This window comes from Salvia hispanica, chromosome 1 (genome assembly GCF_029641045.1).
Source record: "Salvia hispanica isolate PSC_SH4W2 chromosome 1, Shi_PSC_v1, whole genome shotgun sequence".
In the NCBI taxonomy this organism is placed as follows: Eukaryota; Viridiplantae; Streptophyta; class Magnoliopsida; order Lamiales; family Lamiaceae; genus Salvia; species Salvia hispanica.
In genome coordinates, this window is record NC_142692.1 from 31,051,656 (window position 1) to 31,068,390 (window position 16,735).

At 36.3% G+C, this 16,735-nt stretch overlaps 2 protein-coding genes across 6 annotated transcripts; both read left to right on the forward strand.

Annotated features, from left to right (window-relative positions):
• Positions 1-657: 657 nt before the first annotated feature.
• LOC125224164 (notchless protein homolog) lies at positions 658-8,711 on the forward strand. Its single transcript, XM_048127523.2, has 13 exons — positions 658-895; positions 1,894-1,975; positions 2,076-2,165; positions 3,081-3,206; positions 3,776-3,903; positions 4,582-4,781; positions 5,231-5,294; positions 5,968-6,078; positions 6,552-6,689; positions 7,555-7,697; positions 7,774-7,828; positions 8,109-8,165; positions 8,237-8,711. Exons 1-13 carry the CDS (start codon positions 671-673, stop codon positions 8,318-8,320), a joined length of 1,503 nt encoding a protein of 500 aa, XP_047983480.1. The 5' UTR covers positions 658-670; the 3' UTR covers positions 8,321-8,711.
• Positions 8,712-10,043: 1,332 nt separating this feature from the next.
• On the forward strand, positions 10,044-16,676 carry LOC125223621 (autophagy-related protein 9-like). 5 transcript variants are annotated; one of them, XM_048126840.2, is made up of 11 exons: positions 10,044-10,269; positions 11,149-11,255; positions 11,901-12,530; positions 12,926-13,246; positions 13,655-13,877; positions 14,087-14,266; positions 14,354-14,560; positions 14,926-15,003; positions 15,086-15,156; positions 15,279-15,389; positions 15,457-16,676. In XM_048126840.2, exons 3-11 carry the CDS (start codon positions 11,956-11,958, stop codon positions 16,469-16,471), a joined length of 2,781 nt encoding a protein of 926 aa, XP_047982797.2. In that variant the 5' UTR covers positions 10,044-10,269; positions 11,149-11,255; positions 11,901-11,955; the 3' UTR covers positions 16,472-16,676. The 5 variants fall into 5 exon arrangements, with proteins under 5 accessions (XP_047982797.2, XP_047982801.2, XP_047982799.2 ...); XM_048126844.2 differs by having other exon boundaries at positions 15,469-16,676; XM_048126842.2 differs by having other exon boundaries at positions 11,944-12,530.
• Positions 16,677-16,735: the final 59 nt, after the last annotated feature.

A 16,735-nucleotide genomic window follows, 5' to 3' on the forward strand; every position in this document is an offset into this window, starting at 1 on the left:
TTGTTGAATTGTAATATGTTACCCCCTCTGTCTCCCATAATTTGTCACTATTTGGTCCGACACGGGTTTTAAGAAATGTAATAGAAAGTAGGTTGAAAAAGTTAGTGGCATGTGGGTCCTACTTTCATATATTAGTTTTATAATAAAATGTAAGTGAGAATGAGTTAGTGGAATATAGGGTTCACTACAAAAAATAGTAAAAGTGAAATGTGACAAATTTTTAGGGACATGAAAATGGAAATAAGTGACAAATTTTTAGGAACGGATGGATTAATTTTTTAATTTAATGAAATTATTATTGCACTTTTTCTGCGTCCATGTCGAATTTTTAATTCAATATTTGTGAATTTGTTATTGGCTAGAGTGTCGGCTAATCCTAATGCTAGATTGTTATTGTGTTGTGGTTAGTCCTAGTACTGTGGCGTGCTGTTAGTTAGTCCTAGTGATGTGACAGGAGGTGTTTGTGGATAGTCCTAGTACTATGCTGTTGGTTAGTCCACACTATTACCGATGTTGTTATACTAGTATTAGAATCTTGGTGTAGCCCTGGCCCAGTTACGGTGAGGCCCGGCTCGTTCAAGTCCATGGATCCTAAAAGTGGACCCGACCCGATTACTGTAAAATCGAATCACTAAACCCTAGCAAGACTTACGTAAGAGCACATTTCTTCATGACAACTCAAACCGGAAAAAGAAAAGACAGAGAAAACGAGAAGATGGAAGTTGAATCTGTTGCAGCGGCACAAGTAGTTGCAGCTGAAGAGAGAGAGGAGAGCCACCGCGTCATATGCCAGCTCACGGACCCGGAAGGAACGCCGCTCGGGTCGCCAATTTTCCTTCCGGAAACTGCTGGCCCTAAGGAACTCCAGCAGCTCGTCAATCAACTCCTCAACAACGTATAATTTTCATCTCTTAACCCTCTAATTGAAGAATATATGTTTCGATTTTGTTTTGGATGCTTGTGAATTGTGAACTGGCTTAGGTAGAACTATCTTGGGCCGACTGTAGGAAGCTGGAGCTCTTCTGATTGAGTTCAATTTTGCATCTTGTTTTATAGTTATATGAATTACTGTCAACTTAGTGTTGGTGGTTCAGTGTTTGTGCTCATTTGTAAGTACACTTAGGAATTCAATTTTGGACAATCGTCGTTAGTAATTAAAGAAAATTTAAACTTAGAAAGTTCGTTCTTCGACATCTTGGATCACATCCCCGTTTTCTTTTTTTTTTGCGTTTTAGTTATCATAACATGTGTCTTGGTTCACTACTTTTGATTTAGGGGTGTGAATTCGTCTAGGCTTGGTCAGATTCTTTAGGCTTCTGTAATTGTTCAGGAAACGGGTTAACACAAATATAACTTGGAACATACTGCGGTTCGTACAAGAGAACCTGTTTTGTCTTATATAGTGGTGATGCTGGAGTGTTGGTGGTTGCTTTTTTGAGGCTCATTTGTACAATATTCATAGAGAAATCTAGAAATGAACTACTTATATAATTGGCCATTAGGATTCCTACTATATATGTTCACCGTTCATTTTCTTTTTTTCCTAAACAAGCCAACACATTTTATTTTTGGGGGTGCTGATGCCGACTCCAGTGCTTCCTGTTAGTTTTGCATGCAAACATATTATGAATGATTGTCATAATAATGGTAAACTCAAATTTAAGTCATAAAAAATCATGTCTTGGCACAAGAATTCCCTGCATTTCATACTGTGGCGGAGGGGGAGAAAAATTCTTGTGCCTTATGTATACCAATACATGTATAATATTGGTTCAAACTTCAAACTATAGTAAATGTTATTGTAGTACTACATGTTAAAATTATGTAGACACATTATGGACCTGCACCAGTTGGTAGGATCCAATTTGATGAGGAAATGTTTGGTTCTCTCAGGAGGAAAAATTGCCTTATGCCTTTTATGTGTCAGACCATGAGCTTGCAGTGCAGCTTGGATCATACCTTCAAAAGAATAAAGGCAATTTACTAATTCTATTAATCAGTATATTGCTCCTGATCTTTCTTTTTACTCCTATATCAAACACAAATGCTGAGATTTTGAGTGAATAATTGTGCAGTTTCCGTGGAGAAGGTCATTACAATAGTTTACCAGCCCCAGGCAGTATTTCGAATACGTCCAGTGACTCGATGTTCTTCAACTATTGCTGGTAAGAAAATTGTTTTATTCTCTTCATGTGCTAATGCCAATTAAAAGTGCAATTTGTTTCATTCTTATTTGCATGCTTGTCAATGCCATGGTTAGGATTTATTCTAAAATAGTATACTTGGGTTATAATCATACTCATGATCACTGCCCAGCTTATTCTACACTCTATTTATTTTCCCTATACCTCTAGAATTTCCAAAATCATTTCTTGAAGTAGTATATAAAATACTACTCTTTGCAATATCGTGACTAGGTATCACAAATGAATAATGCTTTCTTCCATAAACCTTCTCTATTCTCTATTGATTTTTATTTACCTTTGGGCTTTATTTATGCTTATTGTTCTGTAGATGAAACATGAATAACTGGGCAGTCAATCAGTCATTATATTTTTGAACTTATTAACTTTACCCAACACTAGCAGCTTATATGTTAGGAGATCTAATCAAGTAGTCTCATTTTTCAGTACAAGGATAATAACAAGTACAAGAATAAACACTTCTCTTAATTCTCATATTACCTAGTGTTGTTTAACTGGTTAAGGAATCTCTCCGCCAAAGGCCAAAACTAGCTCAAAGACATTGTCTGATTCTAGATTTTTGTGTTTAATATGTACATACATATTATATACTCCATAAGTTAGGTTTGATATCATTTTATTCTGATTGTTCTTGGCCAAAGCAAAAGGCCCCAGGTGTCTTTTGACATTAAATTATTCTGGTTGAATGAATATAATTTCAAAACTGTTCAGTTTGCTGACTGTTAGATTTTTTTTCTCTTTTATAATTGAGAGTCTTCTCTGCACTACTTGACCTCGATTAACTGAGTGTTTTAATTTATCTCAACTTGATTGGGATGAAGTTTGCTTGGATTCAGATGGTAATTTTTTTGTATAAATCTGGTTGATTTATTTTAGGTCATACTGAAGCGGTGCTTTCTGTTGCCTTTAGCCCGGATGGACGCCATTTGGCTAGTGGATCAGGTGATACGACTGTTCGTATGTGGGATTTGAATACACAGACACCATTATTTACATGTAAAGGTTAGAATCTCTTTTTTATTGTTTGAGCAGCATGTTTCTGATGGGTGAATCAGATTATTATAATTCATAAGTTTTTAAACTTTATCTCTGCTTTATGCTTTACCAGTTTGCTTGTGTGACTAATTTGGTTATAGGTGTTGAAATCACCCAAGAAAGAAATACCTGTACCATTGGTTTTTTGTATTCAGTTTACTTGTATGAGAGGCATATAAAAGATTCAAACTATACATACAATATCAGAAGTTAGACTCCTTTTAGTAACTCTGATTGTCTATATCTTTCATTGCATAATATGGTCTTAAAAAGTGTACTCATTTTTGAACTATGATGATCTTTGAATGAGCTCCTTTGCTTGATTGTTATGTAAGTTCTTCCATTAAAAAATATGGAACTCAACTGTATGTTATTACCAAATGGTTGTGCCTCTAATGTTAATTTTGTTTTGTTGCGCTATTTTGTGTTTATGATGTCACAAGTAATTTCTCCTAATTTATTTTTCATTTGATATTTTTCTATAATTAAGTGGTGATATATTATGATAATATACTTTCTCTGTCTTCCCCCTTCAGGACACAAGAACTGGGTTCTTTGTATTGCATGGTCACCAGATGGTAAGTATCTTGTAAGTGGAAGCAAGGCTGGAGAACTGATATGCTGGGACCCACAGACGAGCAAATCATTGGGAAATCCACTTATGGTAAGTGTAACAACTAGGGTCTATCATGATTGAGTTCCTTCCTTGTTGATCTGATTATATTTCTGGATTAACTCAGGAATATATTGTATTCATTCATTCTGTCAACCATCTTAGAGTTGAATGTATTGTAGAGCATGTTGACTGCACAGATTGTGATCTGTTTTGCTCTTTGTAGGTGCTCTATAGGAAGACAGCATATACTAGAATACATTTAAAACCATGCATTAAGACATTAACATGGCATACCTGGTCTATGTTTAAGTATGTATTATGATTGGCGTAGCCTAGTGGCACTCAAGATATGACCATATATTTTTGATGAAAGGTAATGCATGCATACTCAACAATCAACACTGTGTTTCCCCGTCCTGTATAGTCATCTCCTAATGTCATTGATATGTATAATAAGCATCAACTTTTAACATCGCCATTAGTTATTTTTGGAATCTCTTGATTACGCATGTTCACATTTTTTCTCTGAAGTTTGTTAGCTATCAGAACTGCAGACTCTGTACTTGATGGTATATGTATCACAATGCTGTTGTTATTTTCATGGGACTGACTAGACATATTGCAAAATCTTTTTCTGGATATACCAAAAAGACATTAGGCATCGACACTTGTCATGTTATTACTTTTCTTGAAAAAATTACTTAAATGACATTGATCATGTCTTAGGGGCACAAGAAATGGATAACTGGAATTTCATGGGAGCCAGTGCATCTTAGTGCTCCATGCCGCCGCTTTGTCAGTGCAAGTAAAGATGGCGATGCAAGGATATGGGATGTTGCTTTGAAAAAATGTATTATATGCCTGACTGGACATACACTGGCCATAACCTGTGTGAAATGGGGAGGCGATGGATTCATATATACTGGGTATGTTTCAGTTTCTACTCTGAATCTAATCCTCCAAAACTAAAATTTTTAATTTATGATTCCAACTCTTATTTTCTTGGAAATGTTGGAGCAACTCGTTTGGCTATATTATATGTTGCAATCTGGGTAGCAAATATCCTGGACATATAGTTATTTGCTACCAAATGTGAGGCCATTTACTCAATTAGAATATCGTGCATAAAGAACCTTTTTTCTGCAAGTGACATTCAAAATGGCTCAACAAGTTTTTCTTTCTTGCTACAGTTTCATTTCAGACAAACTTTCAGGAACTTGGAAGTGTTTTTTTGACTTCAAAATCCAAATTATCTGTAATTTTTTTCTTGAAAGGGAGTTTACTTGGTAGGGATTGGGGTAGTTACTGTAAATTTTTTGGCAATGTAAATTATAAAAGGTAAAAAAAGTTGATTTCTTTTTCACATTTGTTGCAGATCTCAGGATTGCACAATTAAAATCTGGGAGACTTCACAAGGAAAGCTAATTAGGGAATTGAAGGTATTCATCCTATATGGATCAGCAATCTTTTCTTCGTCTGACCCCCATGATCCCATCCTATTTTAGCAGCATCTGCTAAGCAGCGTCTTTTCCCCGTCCGATATCAACTGTTCATATACACTGATCTGGAGCTTGGGCGGCTTGTTATATTTGTAGTACTATATGCTAATGTTGTGTTAGGTGAAGTGAAAGATAAGATTATGTTGTCTTAGGCAATGTGTTTATATTCTACCTTTGTGGTTACTAATATGCTTCTGTTTACTCTTAAATCCAATTGTATTCTGCTTCAAAACATTGTGCCAACTGTCAATAGAAAGTTGTACAGAACTGTTCTCTTCCAGGATCAGTTTTAGGAGGGTTTTCTGTAAAATGTTACTCCATCCGTCCCATAAAAATAGACTATTGTTACCATTTTGGTCCATCCCATGAAAAAAAGACACTTCTAGTTTTGGTAACTTTTTTTCTCTAATGAGGCGGGCCTCATTCCCAACTAACAATACGCTATTTGCTATCCCTCTCCTACTTTACCAATTTTGTATTAAAACATGTGCCATCCCGAAATGGTTATTTTTATAGTGCAAGGTGCTTGGGAGAATTTTGTGTTACTACTTTCAACTCATTGCATTCTTTGTTTTCCTATACTCAAGTTGCTCGTCTTTCCCATGTTTTGCAGGGCCATGGGCATTGGGTGAATTCATTGGCACTGAGTACTGAGTATGTTCTCCGAACTGGTGCCTTTGATCACACTGGTAAACAGTATTCATCTCCAGAGGAAATGAAGCAGGTGGTTTGATTAATCTTTTAAAGTTCTCTATCTCCTTCCAGTTTTTTTCCCTTCATAATCAATGATTGTAGCTTATGCACCTCCTTTTTGTCGATACAGCTTCTTATTGATTCATCAAAGTGATTTAACCATATAATAAAGTTGTGGATATGAGATCTATTATTCAGTTTCTCTTACCCTTGCCACATGCTTGATTTTGATTATTTTTTATGATTTTGTATTTTGGATTTTTAGTTGGAAGGACTTACAGTTGAATTAAGGTGGTATTTAGACCTTTTTAGGCTGTGAGAATGAGGGAGTTAATAATTGGACTAATGTATTATATCTGAGTTTTCATTCAGAGTAATGAATGCTATCTAATGTATGCACATCTTAATAAGTGAAATTGCAGATTATGCGTCTCTTTGTGTAATATGTGTGAGGTTTACATTTCTACTGTATTTGAAACCAAGCCTACTTAAATTGTTTACCAGGTTGCTTTGGAAAGATATAATAAGATGAGGGGAGCTGCTCCTGAAAGATTGGTGTCAGGTTCAGATGACTTTACCATGTTTCTATGGGAACCTGCTGCCAGTAAACACCCCAAAAATCGCATGACTGGTCATCAACAGGTACTAGATTGTGATCGTCTCACTTTGTTCAAGTTTTTTTCAATGTTAGCTCTATATTTGGATAAAATCAAACCTCAGTTCAGATGATTTCTTCTGGATTAATTACTTTATATCTTCCAAACAAATGTTAATATTGTTTTTACCAAGTTAATTGAAGAGCCAATGCATGTGCAAATGATAACCAGGAAAAGAACTGTCTATTGATGACATTGGAAATAATTTGCTACCATTTATATTACATATAATTTATAATTACTGTCCGTAGCAAAACTTCTACATGTAATTCTCAAGTTTAATCAAACCCCAAAGTCAAACATCTTCTTGTGAAGTATTGCCTTTCTGTCAACTCCTTGTGTTCCAATATGCTCATCTAACAAAGCTGGTGCATAGAAAATATTTAACCCGGGTTTTCTTCTCTACCTCTCTTTACTCGATAGATGCAGTAACTTTGCTAAAACTGTGGTTTACCTTCTCTGTATATGTCCAGACCCTTTAACCTTATTAATGATCATTGCTGACCCATAAATCTACAAAGAATACACAGACATTTAGAGGTCCTTTGTTGAATACCATTGCCTATTTTTCCACTATAATTTATGCAGCTGTGTATTGGTGCTAAATTTGTAAATATGGTTCCTGTAATTTGTTTAGTTTGCAGAAATTGTGATTATGCATATCCATCAGTTTATTTGCTTGCCGTACCTCCTCTCTGTAGTTCACTTTCTCTCTCTCTCTCTGCTATTTGCATTCTCACTTTATGCTTCATCTTTATCCATTTATTAATTTTCACTGGCAAGTTCATTATATTAATTGAATTAGAACATTCCTTTTCACTGACCTCGTATTATAATTTGATCTCCTGTAGCTTGTAAATCATGTTTACTTTTCTCCTGATGGGCAATGGATCGCAAGTGCCTCCTTTGATAAATCAGTCAAATTATGGAATGGAGTAACTGGAAGTTTTGTGGCTGCCTTCCGTGGTCATGTTGGGCCTGTTTATCAAATAAGGTTGGAATTTTGAAAAAAAAAATTAAATAGATGCATCTAGTCTGTAGATATATATAATCGAAATGTTTTCCTGCAGCTGGTCAGCTGATAGTAGACTGCTTCTGAGTGGAAGCAAAGACTCAACTCTTAAGGTAACTGTGCCTTTCAATAAATGAATCTGCTCTGAAATAATTTTGATTTTGTAAGTGAATGTGCTCATGCTGGGTTGCAAGATAATGTATGTTCAAGCTATGAATGGTGTAATAAAGGTTTAAATGGTGCATATAGTAAGAACTAGTGTGGAAGATATGATGCGTATTTTCATGCCTACCTTGAGTCTATTTGCGATAAATAGTCCCTCTGTAAATAGTGTTTGCCACCACCAACGATTGGGTTGTGCATTCGATTATTGACATGAAAACCTGTAATCAGGTTTGGGATATTCGTACACAGAAGCTGAAACAAGATCTTCCAGGACATGCAGATGAAGTAAGCTCTCTTGTGTGCCGCCCTCTGTTGAATCTTTTTGTGGGATCTTCAACTAACCCTTTTGATTGCAGGTGTTTGCAGTTGACTGGAGTCCAGATGGTGAGAAAGTAGCATCTGGTGGTAAGGATAAGGTTCTGAAGCTATGGATGGGCTAGGCATCACCATTATAGATTGCGTTTTAGCCAGAACTTGAATCGCTGTTGCATGCATCATATAAATCTAGCGGTGATCAAAATTCACCGCCACAACAGTTTTGCAAATGTGCAGAGCATCTTCTTCTGGCCACTTTGGGTATGTGTTATAAGATGAGGTGGTGGCTGCTATCAAAGCTGCATATTTACATTTGTCATTTTTTCCCTCGATGGAGGTTTCTTGAGTTATTACGAAGTTATAGGTTAAATTGTGATCACATGATGATTTTTTACCTTGACTTTAATTTTGTAGTGTACAACTTTACATTATCTGTACAATATTCATTTGTTCACTTAGCCCTCCGAGTTACAGTTTTTAGGGATATTTAATAGAGCTTTTGTTGGTTTTACATTATTTAATGTTGTATTTTTCGAATGCTTGTTTTCTTCAAGACTCGTAAACTTGAGTTAGCATATTTTTTTGACTTTAGCTATTAAATGGATAATGGCGATAAGTATGTGAATTTGTGTTAATTTCAATTTACTTATAACGGTCAAATGGATTATGTTTTAAAGAATATGAGAGGTATAAGATTCGAACTAAAAGAAAACAGTAAGATTCTTATTCAGTTTTCTTTCTGAATATCTTAATTTCACTTTAATGTTCATTCGAAATCATATATCCTTATCTCTTTTGTTCTTCGTATAAAAATTACTAGATGCTTTTTTTATTCAATTTAATTGAGACATTCCGAAAAAATATACTCTACTTAGTTGGGTCACTTTAAATTTTTTATTATCATTAATTTACTATTCAATAAAAATAATATTGACAAGAGTGATTGAAACAGCACATGTAGAGTTTTTTTCTTGGACTCTTATTTGCTAGAGAAAGATGGAGTACAATCTGTGGTTTCAACTAAAGAAAATAAAGAGTTTAATTAATACTTTATGTCACAATCTTATGTACGACATTATCAAAATAATTCCTACTTCTAAAATAGAGGTAAATATGTTTTTATCTTTGAAAATGACACATGAAAAATATACACAAGTCTTTGACATGCTGTGTAATCAATATGATGCCAGAAACTGAATGTGAGAGTACTGTACTCCATTTACTATAAAAATTTAAAAGATTAGATGTAAAGTTGATCTTTTACATGGATTTGAAAATAATGTATTAAAACATTGAGATAGATGTAGTGTTATATAGAGCCACCACCCTTGTAGATCAAATCATTTTAGTTCATTTTATAAAATTTAGATTTTAAATACATGAATGCCATTTTTAGATACATGAATGCCATTTTAGAAAGTTTAGTTTATTTAGAAAATCCAATTTTTAAAGCGAGGAATTCATTTCATGGTCGTTTTAATTCATCTACGATTTATTTAAACTGAAATATAACATAAACTAAACTATAACGATCTATTTTAAAGTGGAACAAAATGCCCTTAAAATGACGTTCGTGTTTCCAAAATATGTTCAATCTCATTTATTTTTTTTCCAATTTAGTGTAGTTGAAATTTGATATCTTGTAGTTATTGTTTTAAATTTGATTAAATTTAAATCAGAGATAAAATTATTTAAAGTTTTTAAAATAATTTGATTAATTTATTGTCAGAGATAAAGATTAGTAGAGTACTATATAATTAAAAAAATACGATAGTAGAAATAAAAATCATGAAGAAGATAGGTACTAGTATAAGATAGTAATCAACATACAAAAATGAATTTACTTGGAAAACATATTTTATACACCGATTCCACGCAATCACCACCCTACTTCTCCAATAGATATCCTTCCTCCACACTTGTACCAAATTAGGGGAAATTTTAAATTTTATTATTCTTTGGAGCTGAACCGATTGCTTGATATCCGCTGTTGAAGAAAACTGAACTTCTTCAGATATTTATTTGCTTCAGGTGATATTCGCCTATAATCAACCCTATATTTGGTTGTTTGGAGGTAAAAACTCGATTTTCTACTTATTCATCTGGACTTTTAAGAACTCCGCAGAATTATGCCTTGTTGAACTTGTTTAAGATTACTGTAGCATTTAATTTTCCGGTTTCGTATTTTTTCTATTTGGATTCTGGGTTTTCTTGGGAGTTTCGTGTACTTTTAGCTGTCCTTTTGCGTGAGAAACTAGACATATAAACTAAGGAATTAAATTCTGTTCAGGATTTCTTGGTTGGCGTATTTGCATTACTATTTGGTGCTAAAGGTTTGACCTTTTCTGTTAATGATGATTCCTGTAACAGTTTTTTTCCTATTAACTCATGTTTCATTGGATATATCTAGCTGCAATTAGTTTCTTGCTGGACACGAGGAACCCTAAATATTTCTTGTATTCTTTTATTTGGAATGATTGTTACTGTCTCGGTGAATTTAGGGGCTGGTGACTGGTGTTGGGGAGTATCAGAACATTCTGCAGCTTGAATTTTTACTTATTGCGTCTCATTTACTTTATTTCAGTAGTGCCCTTGTTTTTTTCACCAATTATGCTCGACGTGATTCTGCTGGTTCAATTGCATAATGGATGTTGAATTGTTGATTTGATAGAACTTTACTAGAAGAATATTTCACATACAAGTTTCTTTAGATTTTATTTAAGATAAATGGAAAAATTGTAGTTCTGAAAGAAGATATGAACTTTTTGTTTCAAGTTTGTTAGACTGTATCACTTCTGAAACTTGAATTGCTCCCTTCTTTGCAAATTAGAGTATCTTGTAGATTAGTGTATTTCTTATTTTGTGTCCAGTTACTTAATCCAGTCAAAATTGTATGGTAATTTGTATTCTGAAATCTCTTATCATAGTTATTGTTTCTTTTGTTAAATCTCAGGATCATCACAAGAAGCTGCGAGTTTCTACTCTCAAATCTTAAATTCCTTCCGGTGCAGACAATTATATCACCTGGTTTCCAATGCAGTCAATTTGATTATTTTCAAGGTGGCATATCTGTTACTTATACGATATTGTGTATTCTTTCTATATTCTACAACTATTTATGTCATAAAAATAACCTAGTATATTATTGTTCTTATTAGTGAATATATGTATATATTGCTGGTACATATTTGTCACTTCACAATTTGAGATATTATGTCTTACTGTTTACATAGATGTAAAACACCAGATATTTTAACCGTGCTTCAACTGATGTTAGTGTTGATCCTATTATCAGATGCAGGATGTCATGACCTTCTAAATAATGTATCTAGATTTGTATACCTTTCTTATAAGTTTGTACATATGGGATTCTTTTCAAGGGCCTTATCATGTGGAGTTGAAAGACAAAGAGTCGGTGAAAACCATACCTGTTACTAGAGTAGAAGAATATTACTATGTACTTAATAGTCTTACATTAACCAGAAAGTGTCAAGACACTGGGTTATCTTTCCCCGACACAGATTCTACATCTTGAACTCATATGTGGCTAATGGAGTTGTTGGTGTTATGGAAGAAGGTTTCATATGTTAGGTGCTTTTGCAGTATGTGTTATATGTGATAGGCTTTTCCTGTCCTAGAATATGCTCCATTAATGTTCTGCCATGTTGTCTGCTGTATTAATTCATTACTCTTTTGGTCTTTCAGCATAATGATCTGATTAAGGCACACTGTTTTTGCATGCATTCAGTGTGTGTGAGTGATGTTCAGTGGGCAAAAAGGATTTCATGCTCTCAATATCTTCAAGTGGAAACAGGCTAGTGCATCGTTACTGACTACTGGGTTGCTTGATGATGTACCACATGAAATCGAGTTGTCTGATTATCATAGAGCACCGAGCCCTGGTAGTGAGAGCCCATCTGGGCTTCTCGATGGGGAGACCTTGAATGTCGAGCCAATTGATGATCTGGATCTGTTCTTTGAGAGGATTTACACCTATTACTGTGAGAAAGGCCTTTGGTGCATTATCATCAAGTGGATGGTTGAGCTTCTTAGCTTGGCCTTCACTATATGCTTTTCTGGTTTCTTTCTGCTATATGTTGATTGGAATGGCCTACGCAATGCAAAATGTGGCATGGATGCAGTGGAATCCGGTATCAAACCTTGCGACCTCTATGAGGAAGCTTTACATAAGCATCCATTGACTCCTTTCACTCTTTCCAAAGCTATAATTGTAGGATATTTGGGGATATTTTCCATCTACTGTATATTCTGCTTTTTGAGGTTCTTTGCGCAGTTGAAGGAGACTCTTAAGATCCGTTGGTTTTACTACAATAGGTAATTATAAATCACGTGTACCTTATAAGGTTAAAAGCCATGTAAACTCTTAAATACTACTCCCTCTGTCCGCGAAATGTTATCCACATTTGACTCGCTGCGGGTTTTAAGAAATGTGAAGAGAGTGAGTGGAATGTGGGTTCCACATTTATAAATTAGTTTTATAATAGAATGTGAGTGTAATGAGTTGGTGATAAGTGGGTTCCATTTACCCAAAATGGAAAAAAGCAAAATGGACAACATTTCGTGGACGGGCCGAAATGGAAAAAATGGACAACATTTCATGGACGGAGGGAGTATGTAGCTTTGTTATAACTTATTCAAACTGTTAAAAGTATTACTGAACTTCTTGAAATGAGGATGCTCTATTGGGTGCTTAATTAATGTCTTTGCAGCCTCCATGTGACAGACAATGAAATACAGACAATGCCATGGTCGTTGATTCTTGAAAAGGTTGTTCAAGTACAGCGGACACAGCAGCTATGTGTGGTCAAGGATCTTTCTATGCATGATGTGGTGATGAGATTGATGAGGAAGGAGAATTATTTGATTGGCATGCTAAATAAAGGAGTACTTGCTTTTCCTATATCGCAGTGGCTCCCTGGTTCTTGCGCAACTGGAACTGTTGGTACAGATGGTGTCAAACTTCGTCTAGTGCTGCCAAAGACTCTTGAATGGACCTTAAATTGGTGCATTCTCCAGAGCATGTTTGACAGGTAATTTAATGCTTACTATTGTGAGAAAACAACCTATTGCAAGAATATGAATGATAATATGGCCGTCCTCCCCATCTGCACCAGTTGGACAAAATAGATACCATAAGGCTCACACGTGAAATTTTACGTACCATTAATGATTTTGCTCATTTATTCAATGTTGCTTTCTTGGTTCTCCTGATCAAAAAGTAATTCATGAAATTTTCCTTTGTCCCCCTTTTGTGATGACTGACTTCTTGTCTTTCTCTGTTTTCAACAGAAACCTTTGTTTGTGATGTCCTTTCCATGATCCTAAAAGATTGAAATATGCTTGTCCTTCTATACCTTTTGAAGCTAGACTTTTGTATTGGTAGGCTTTGCTCTCATCTAATTTACACATGCTCATTCGTATGCTTTTTTTCACCGCAGGAACTTCCGTGTTAGAAGTGACTTTGTCTCTGATCCAAATACATTGAGGAAAAGGCTTATGATAGTTGGCTTTGCTCTGCTTCTTCTATCTCCATTCCTTGTTATTTTCATGCTCGTATATCTCTTCTTGAGGCATGCTGAACAGTTTTACAACCATCCAAGTACAGCATCATCGAGGAGATGGTCAAATCTCTCTAAGTGGATATTCAGGGAATTCAATGAGGTATTTACGTAAACTTGATCCTGGATTTTGAGTCTTTGACCTCAGAATTATGTCTAGTTGTGGTCCAATAGATTGAGTCTTATTTGAAGATGCATGATAATGAATTTTAAGTATTTACTCTTTAAACTGTATTCCATCTTCAATTTATTTTTATTGCCATGGCTTCTCCATTGTCGGCATTAATTTGGGTTATCATCTTTCGTTTCCAGGTTGATCATTTGTTTAAGCACCGGATAAACAGCAGCATTGTGCATGCTTCTGATTACCTAAAACAATTTCCTTCACCTATCTTAACTATTGTGGCAAAGTTCATATCATTTGTTTCTGGTGGCTTTGCTGCTGTGCTCATAATAATTGCGTTCTTAGAGGAATCTCTCCTGGAAGGCCATGTAATGCTTTCAACCTTTACACTAAGGCTAGATCGACGGGATTCTTGAACTCTTCTTTTAGTAATAGCCTCTGATTCAATCTTGCAGATATTTGGGCGAAACTTATTCTGGTATGCTGCAGTTTTTGGAACTATAACTGCTATAAGCCGTGCTGCAATGATGGATGAGCTTCTTGTCCTTGATCCACATGGGGCAATGTCCCTGGTTGTCGAACATACGCATTATATGCCAAAAAGATGGCGCGTGAAAGAGAACACTGAGACAGTGCGGCTCGAGTTTGAGACTCTTTTTCAGGTATCATATGTTATGCATGTTGATGTGACTGCAGTGTGCTTTGCAATTATAATTTGTAAAAGGTTTTCCCAGGATTCAGAATGTCAAATGTATGGCTCTAGATGCTTCAAAATAATAATTCTTAGATCAGTTGAGCTAGTTTGGACAAGAATCTATATGACCTGCCAATCATTTATCTGTTGTGTAGATGTTTCTACTTTCAATAAACCTTTTCTATGAGAAATCCCTATCACCACCATTGAGAATTTTGTTGGTTAGATTCTGTGCCCAAAATAATTGGCTGTTGAAGGGTTCATTGTATAGACAAGGAACACTTATGTCTTAATCTACGGTGTAGGCTGATCGAATTAGTTTTCTTGGTACAGTACACAGGAATGATGCTGTTGGAGGAGATGGCCTCAATCTTTCTCACACCGTATCTACTTATGTTTGTTGTCCCTAAGGTATGTAATTTCGCCATGTTCTCATCCATCTATTTCGGTTTCAAAAGGTATTCCTCAAAATACCATTTGTTTGATTTTGCAGCGGGTGGATGATATCTTAAACTTCATCAAAGATTTCACTGTGGACGTTGAAGGCGTGGGCCACGTATGTAGGTAAGTATTGTTCATTGCAATTTATCTTGATAAGCAACAAACGCTTCATTACTGCTTATCCGGATGTTGTTTTTGTTTTATTGGTGGACAAGAACTCATTAGCGTGTCATACTTGGTCGCAGATTTAGCCTCTTCGATTTTAGAAATCATGGAAACAAAAGATATGGTTCACCGTTTGACTCTACTCGTGATCAGAGGAGTTCCCAGGGGAAAATGGAAAAGTCATTCTTGAGGTATCACTACTATCTGTACCACATGTATACTTTGTGTTTTATTTCCCTTGCACATCACCGTGTCAAGTTCCGTATGCAGCTTTCAGATTGCATATCCGTCATGGGATCCAAATGATGATGGGAAGCAGTTCCTCGCGTCGTTGAAAATGTTCAGAGATCAAAAGCTGAGAGGTCAAGGGACAGCAATCTCTCAGACAACATCCGGAATGGCGCATCAGAATCCAAAATTCAGAGGCTTTGGCGCGGGTGAACGGAACGCCATGTTATCGAGGGAAATGCCTTTCAACAATATGGGGAACTTCCACCAGTTGGACTCGATGTGGCTGATAGATGCTGAGCAGAAGAATTTTCCCTACATTCTGGAGTGGTATTACACCTCGCACAATCATGACAGAGACAGAGACGCAGATAACTCGAGAGAGAGACCGCCGAGAAGCTACGACCACGATGAGGAGAACCCGCCTGCTCAATGGATGCCGCCCCACTTGACCAACAACTCTTCCAAATACAATGACGAAAACTGGGACAACAGCCTGTTTGAGGATCGCACACAGAGCCATCTAGAAGCTTCCACATCGGTCCCCCTCTTCCAAGAAAGTTTGCTGCGGCAGCAGCATCATGAGTCCAACGACATGCAGCACCCTGGCAGGAGCCACTGGTGGGCCAGGACACGGCCACAAGGCCCGGGTCAGGAGACGAGCTTTCTTGAGCCTCCGAACTTCTTCCACGAAGCTTCCACATCGGTTCCCCTCTTCCAAGAAAGTGTGCAGCAGCAGCAGCAGCATCATGAGTCCAGCGACATGCAACACCCTGGCAGGAGCCACTGGTGGGCGCGGACACAGCCAAAAGGCCCGGGTCAGGAGACGAGCTTTCTTGAGCCTCCGAACTTCTTCCAAGAAGCTTCCAATGATGACCTTGACAACTACTCAGACGAGAGAAGTGATGAGGGACATCAGCTGGAGTTGGGAAACTCGAGAGGACTGTCGAGGACGTTCGTCATGGAAGATTTAGATGGAGGGAATTTCAGTCTTCCGTTTGTCGACATATACAAGGACCCGTCAGAAGATTCCGGACCAGGGTGATTAGGTTTCTTTGGTTTGAAACGATTGGAACATGTTAGAGCCTACCTTGAATCCAAAATCTCAAAATTCTTTCTTGTAAATAAAGAAAGTGTACAGACATTGGAATCTAAAGCTTGGTTTTCCCTCTGCTTGATTCTCAAGGTGAGGGGGAATGAATGCTCTAATCATTCTCGTACAATAAATATATATGCTATTTAGTAGCCAATTGAGGGGTGTTGAGATGACCTTATTGCCATCCTCAAATTTTGGTAATTGATGGTTTAT

Excerpts from the sequence above, each read along its gene's own strand:
- LOC125223621 (XM_048126840.2), top strand. The coding sequence starts at position 11,956 with ATGTTCAGTGGGCAAAAAGGATTTCATGCTCTCAATATCTTCAAGTGG. Across the intron at positions 13,878-14,086 it reads TATTCAGGGAATTCAATGAG|GTTGATCATTTGTTTAAGCA; the intron begins GTATTTACGTAA and ends TTTCGTTTCCAG. Across the intron at positions 15,390-15,456 it reads ATGGAAAAGTCATTCTTGAG|TTCCGTATGCAGCTTTCAGA; the intron begins GTATCACTACTA and ends CACCGTGTCAAG.
- LOC125224164 (XM_048127523.2), top strand. The coding sequence starts at position 671 with ATGACAACTCAAACCGGAAAAAGAAAAGACAGAGAAAACGAGAAGATG. Across the intron at positions 3,904-4,581 it reads CATTGGGAAATCCACTTATG|GGGCACAAGAAATGGATAAC; the intron begins GTAAGTGTAACA and ends ATCATGTCTTAG. Across the intron at positions 7,698-7,773 it reads GGGCCTGTTTATCAAATAAG|CTGGTCAGCTGATAGTAGAC; the intron begins GTTGGAATTTTG and ends GTTTTCCTGCAG.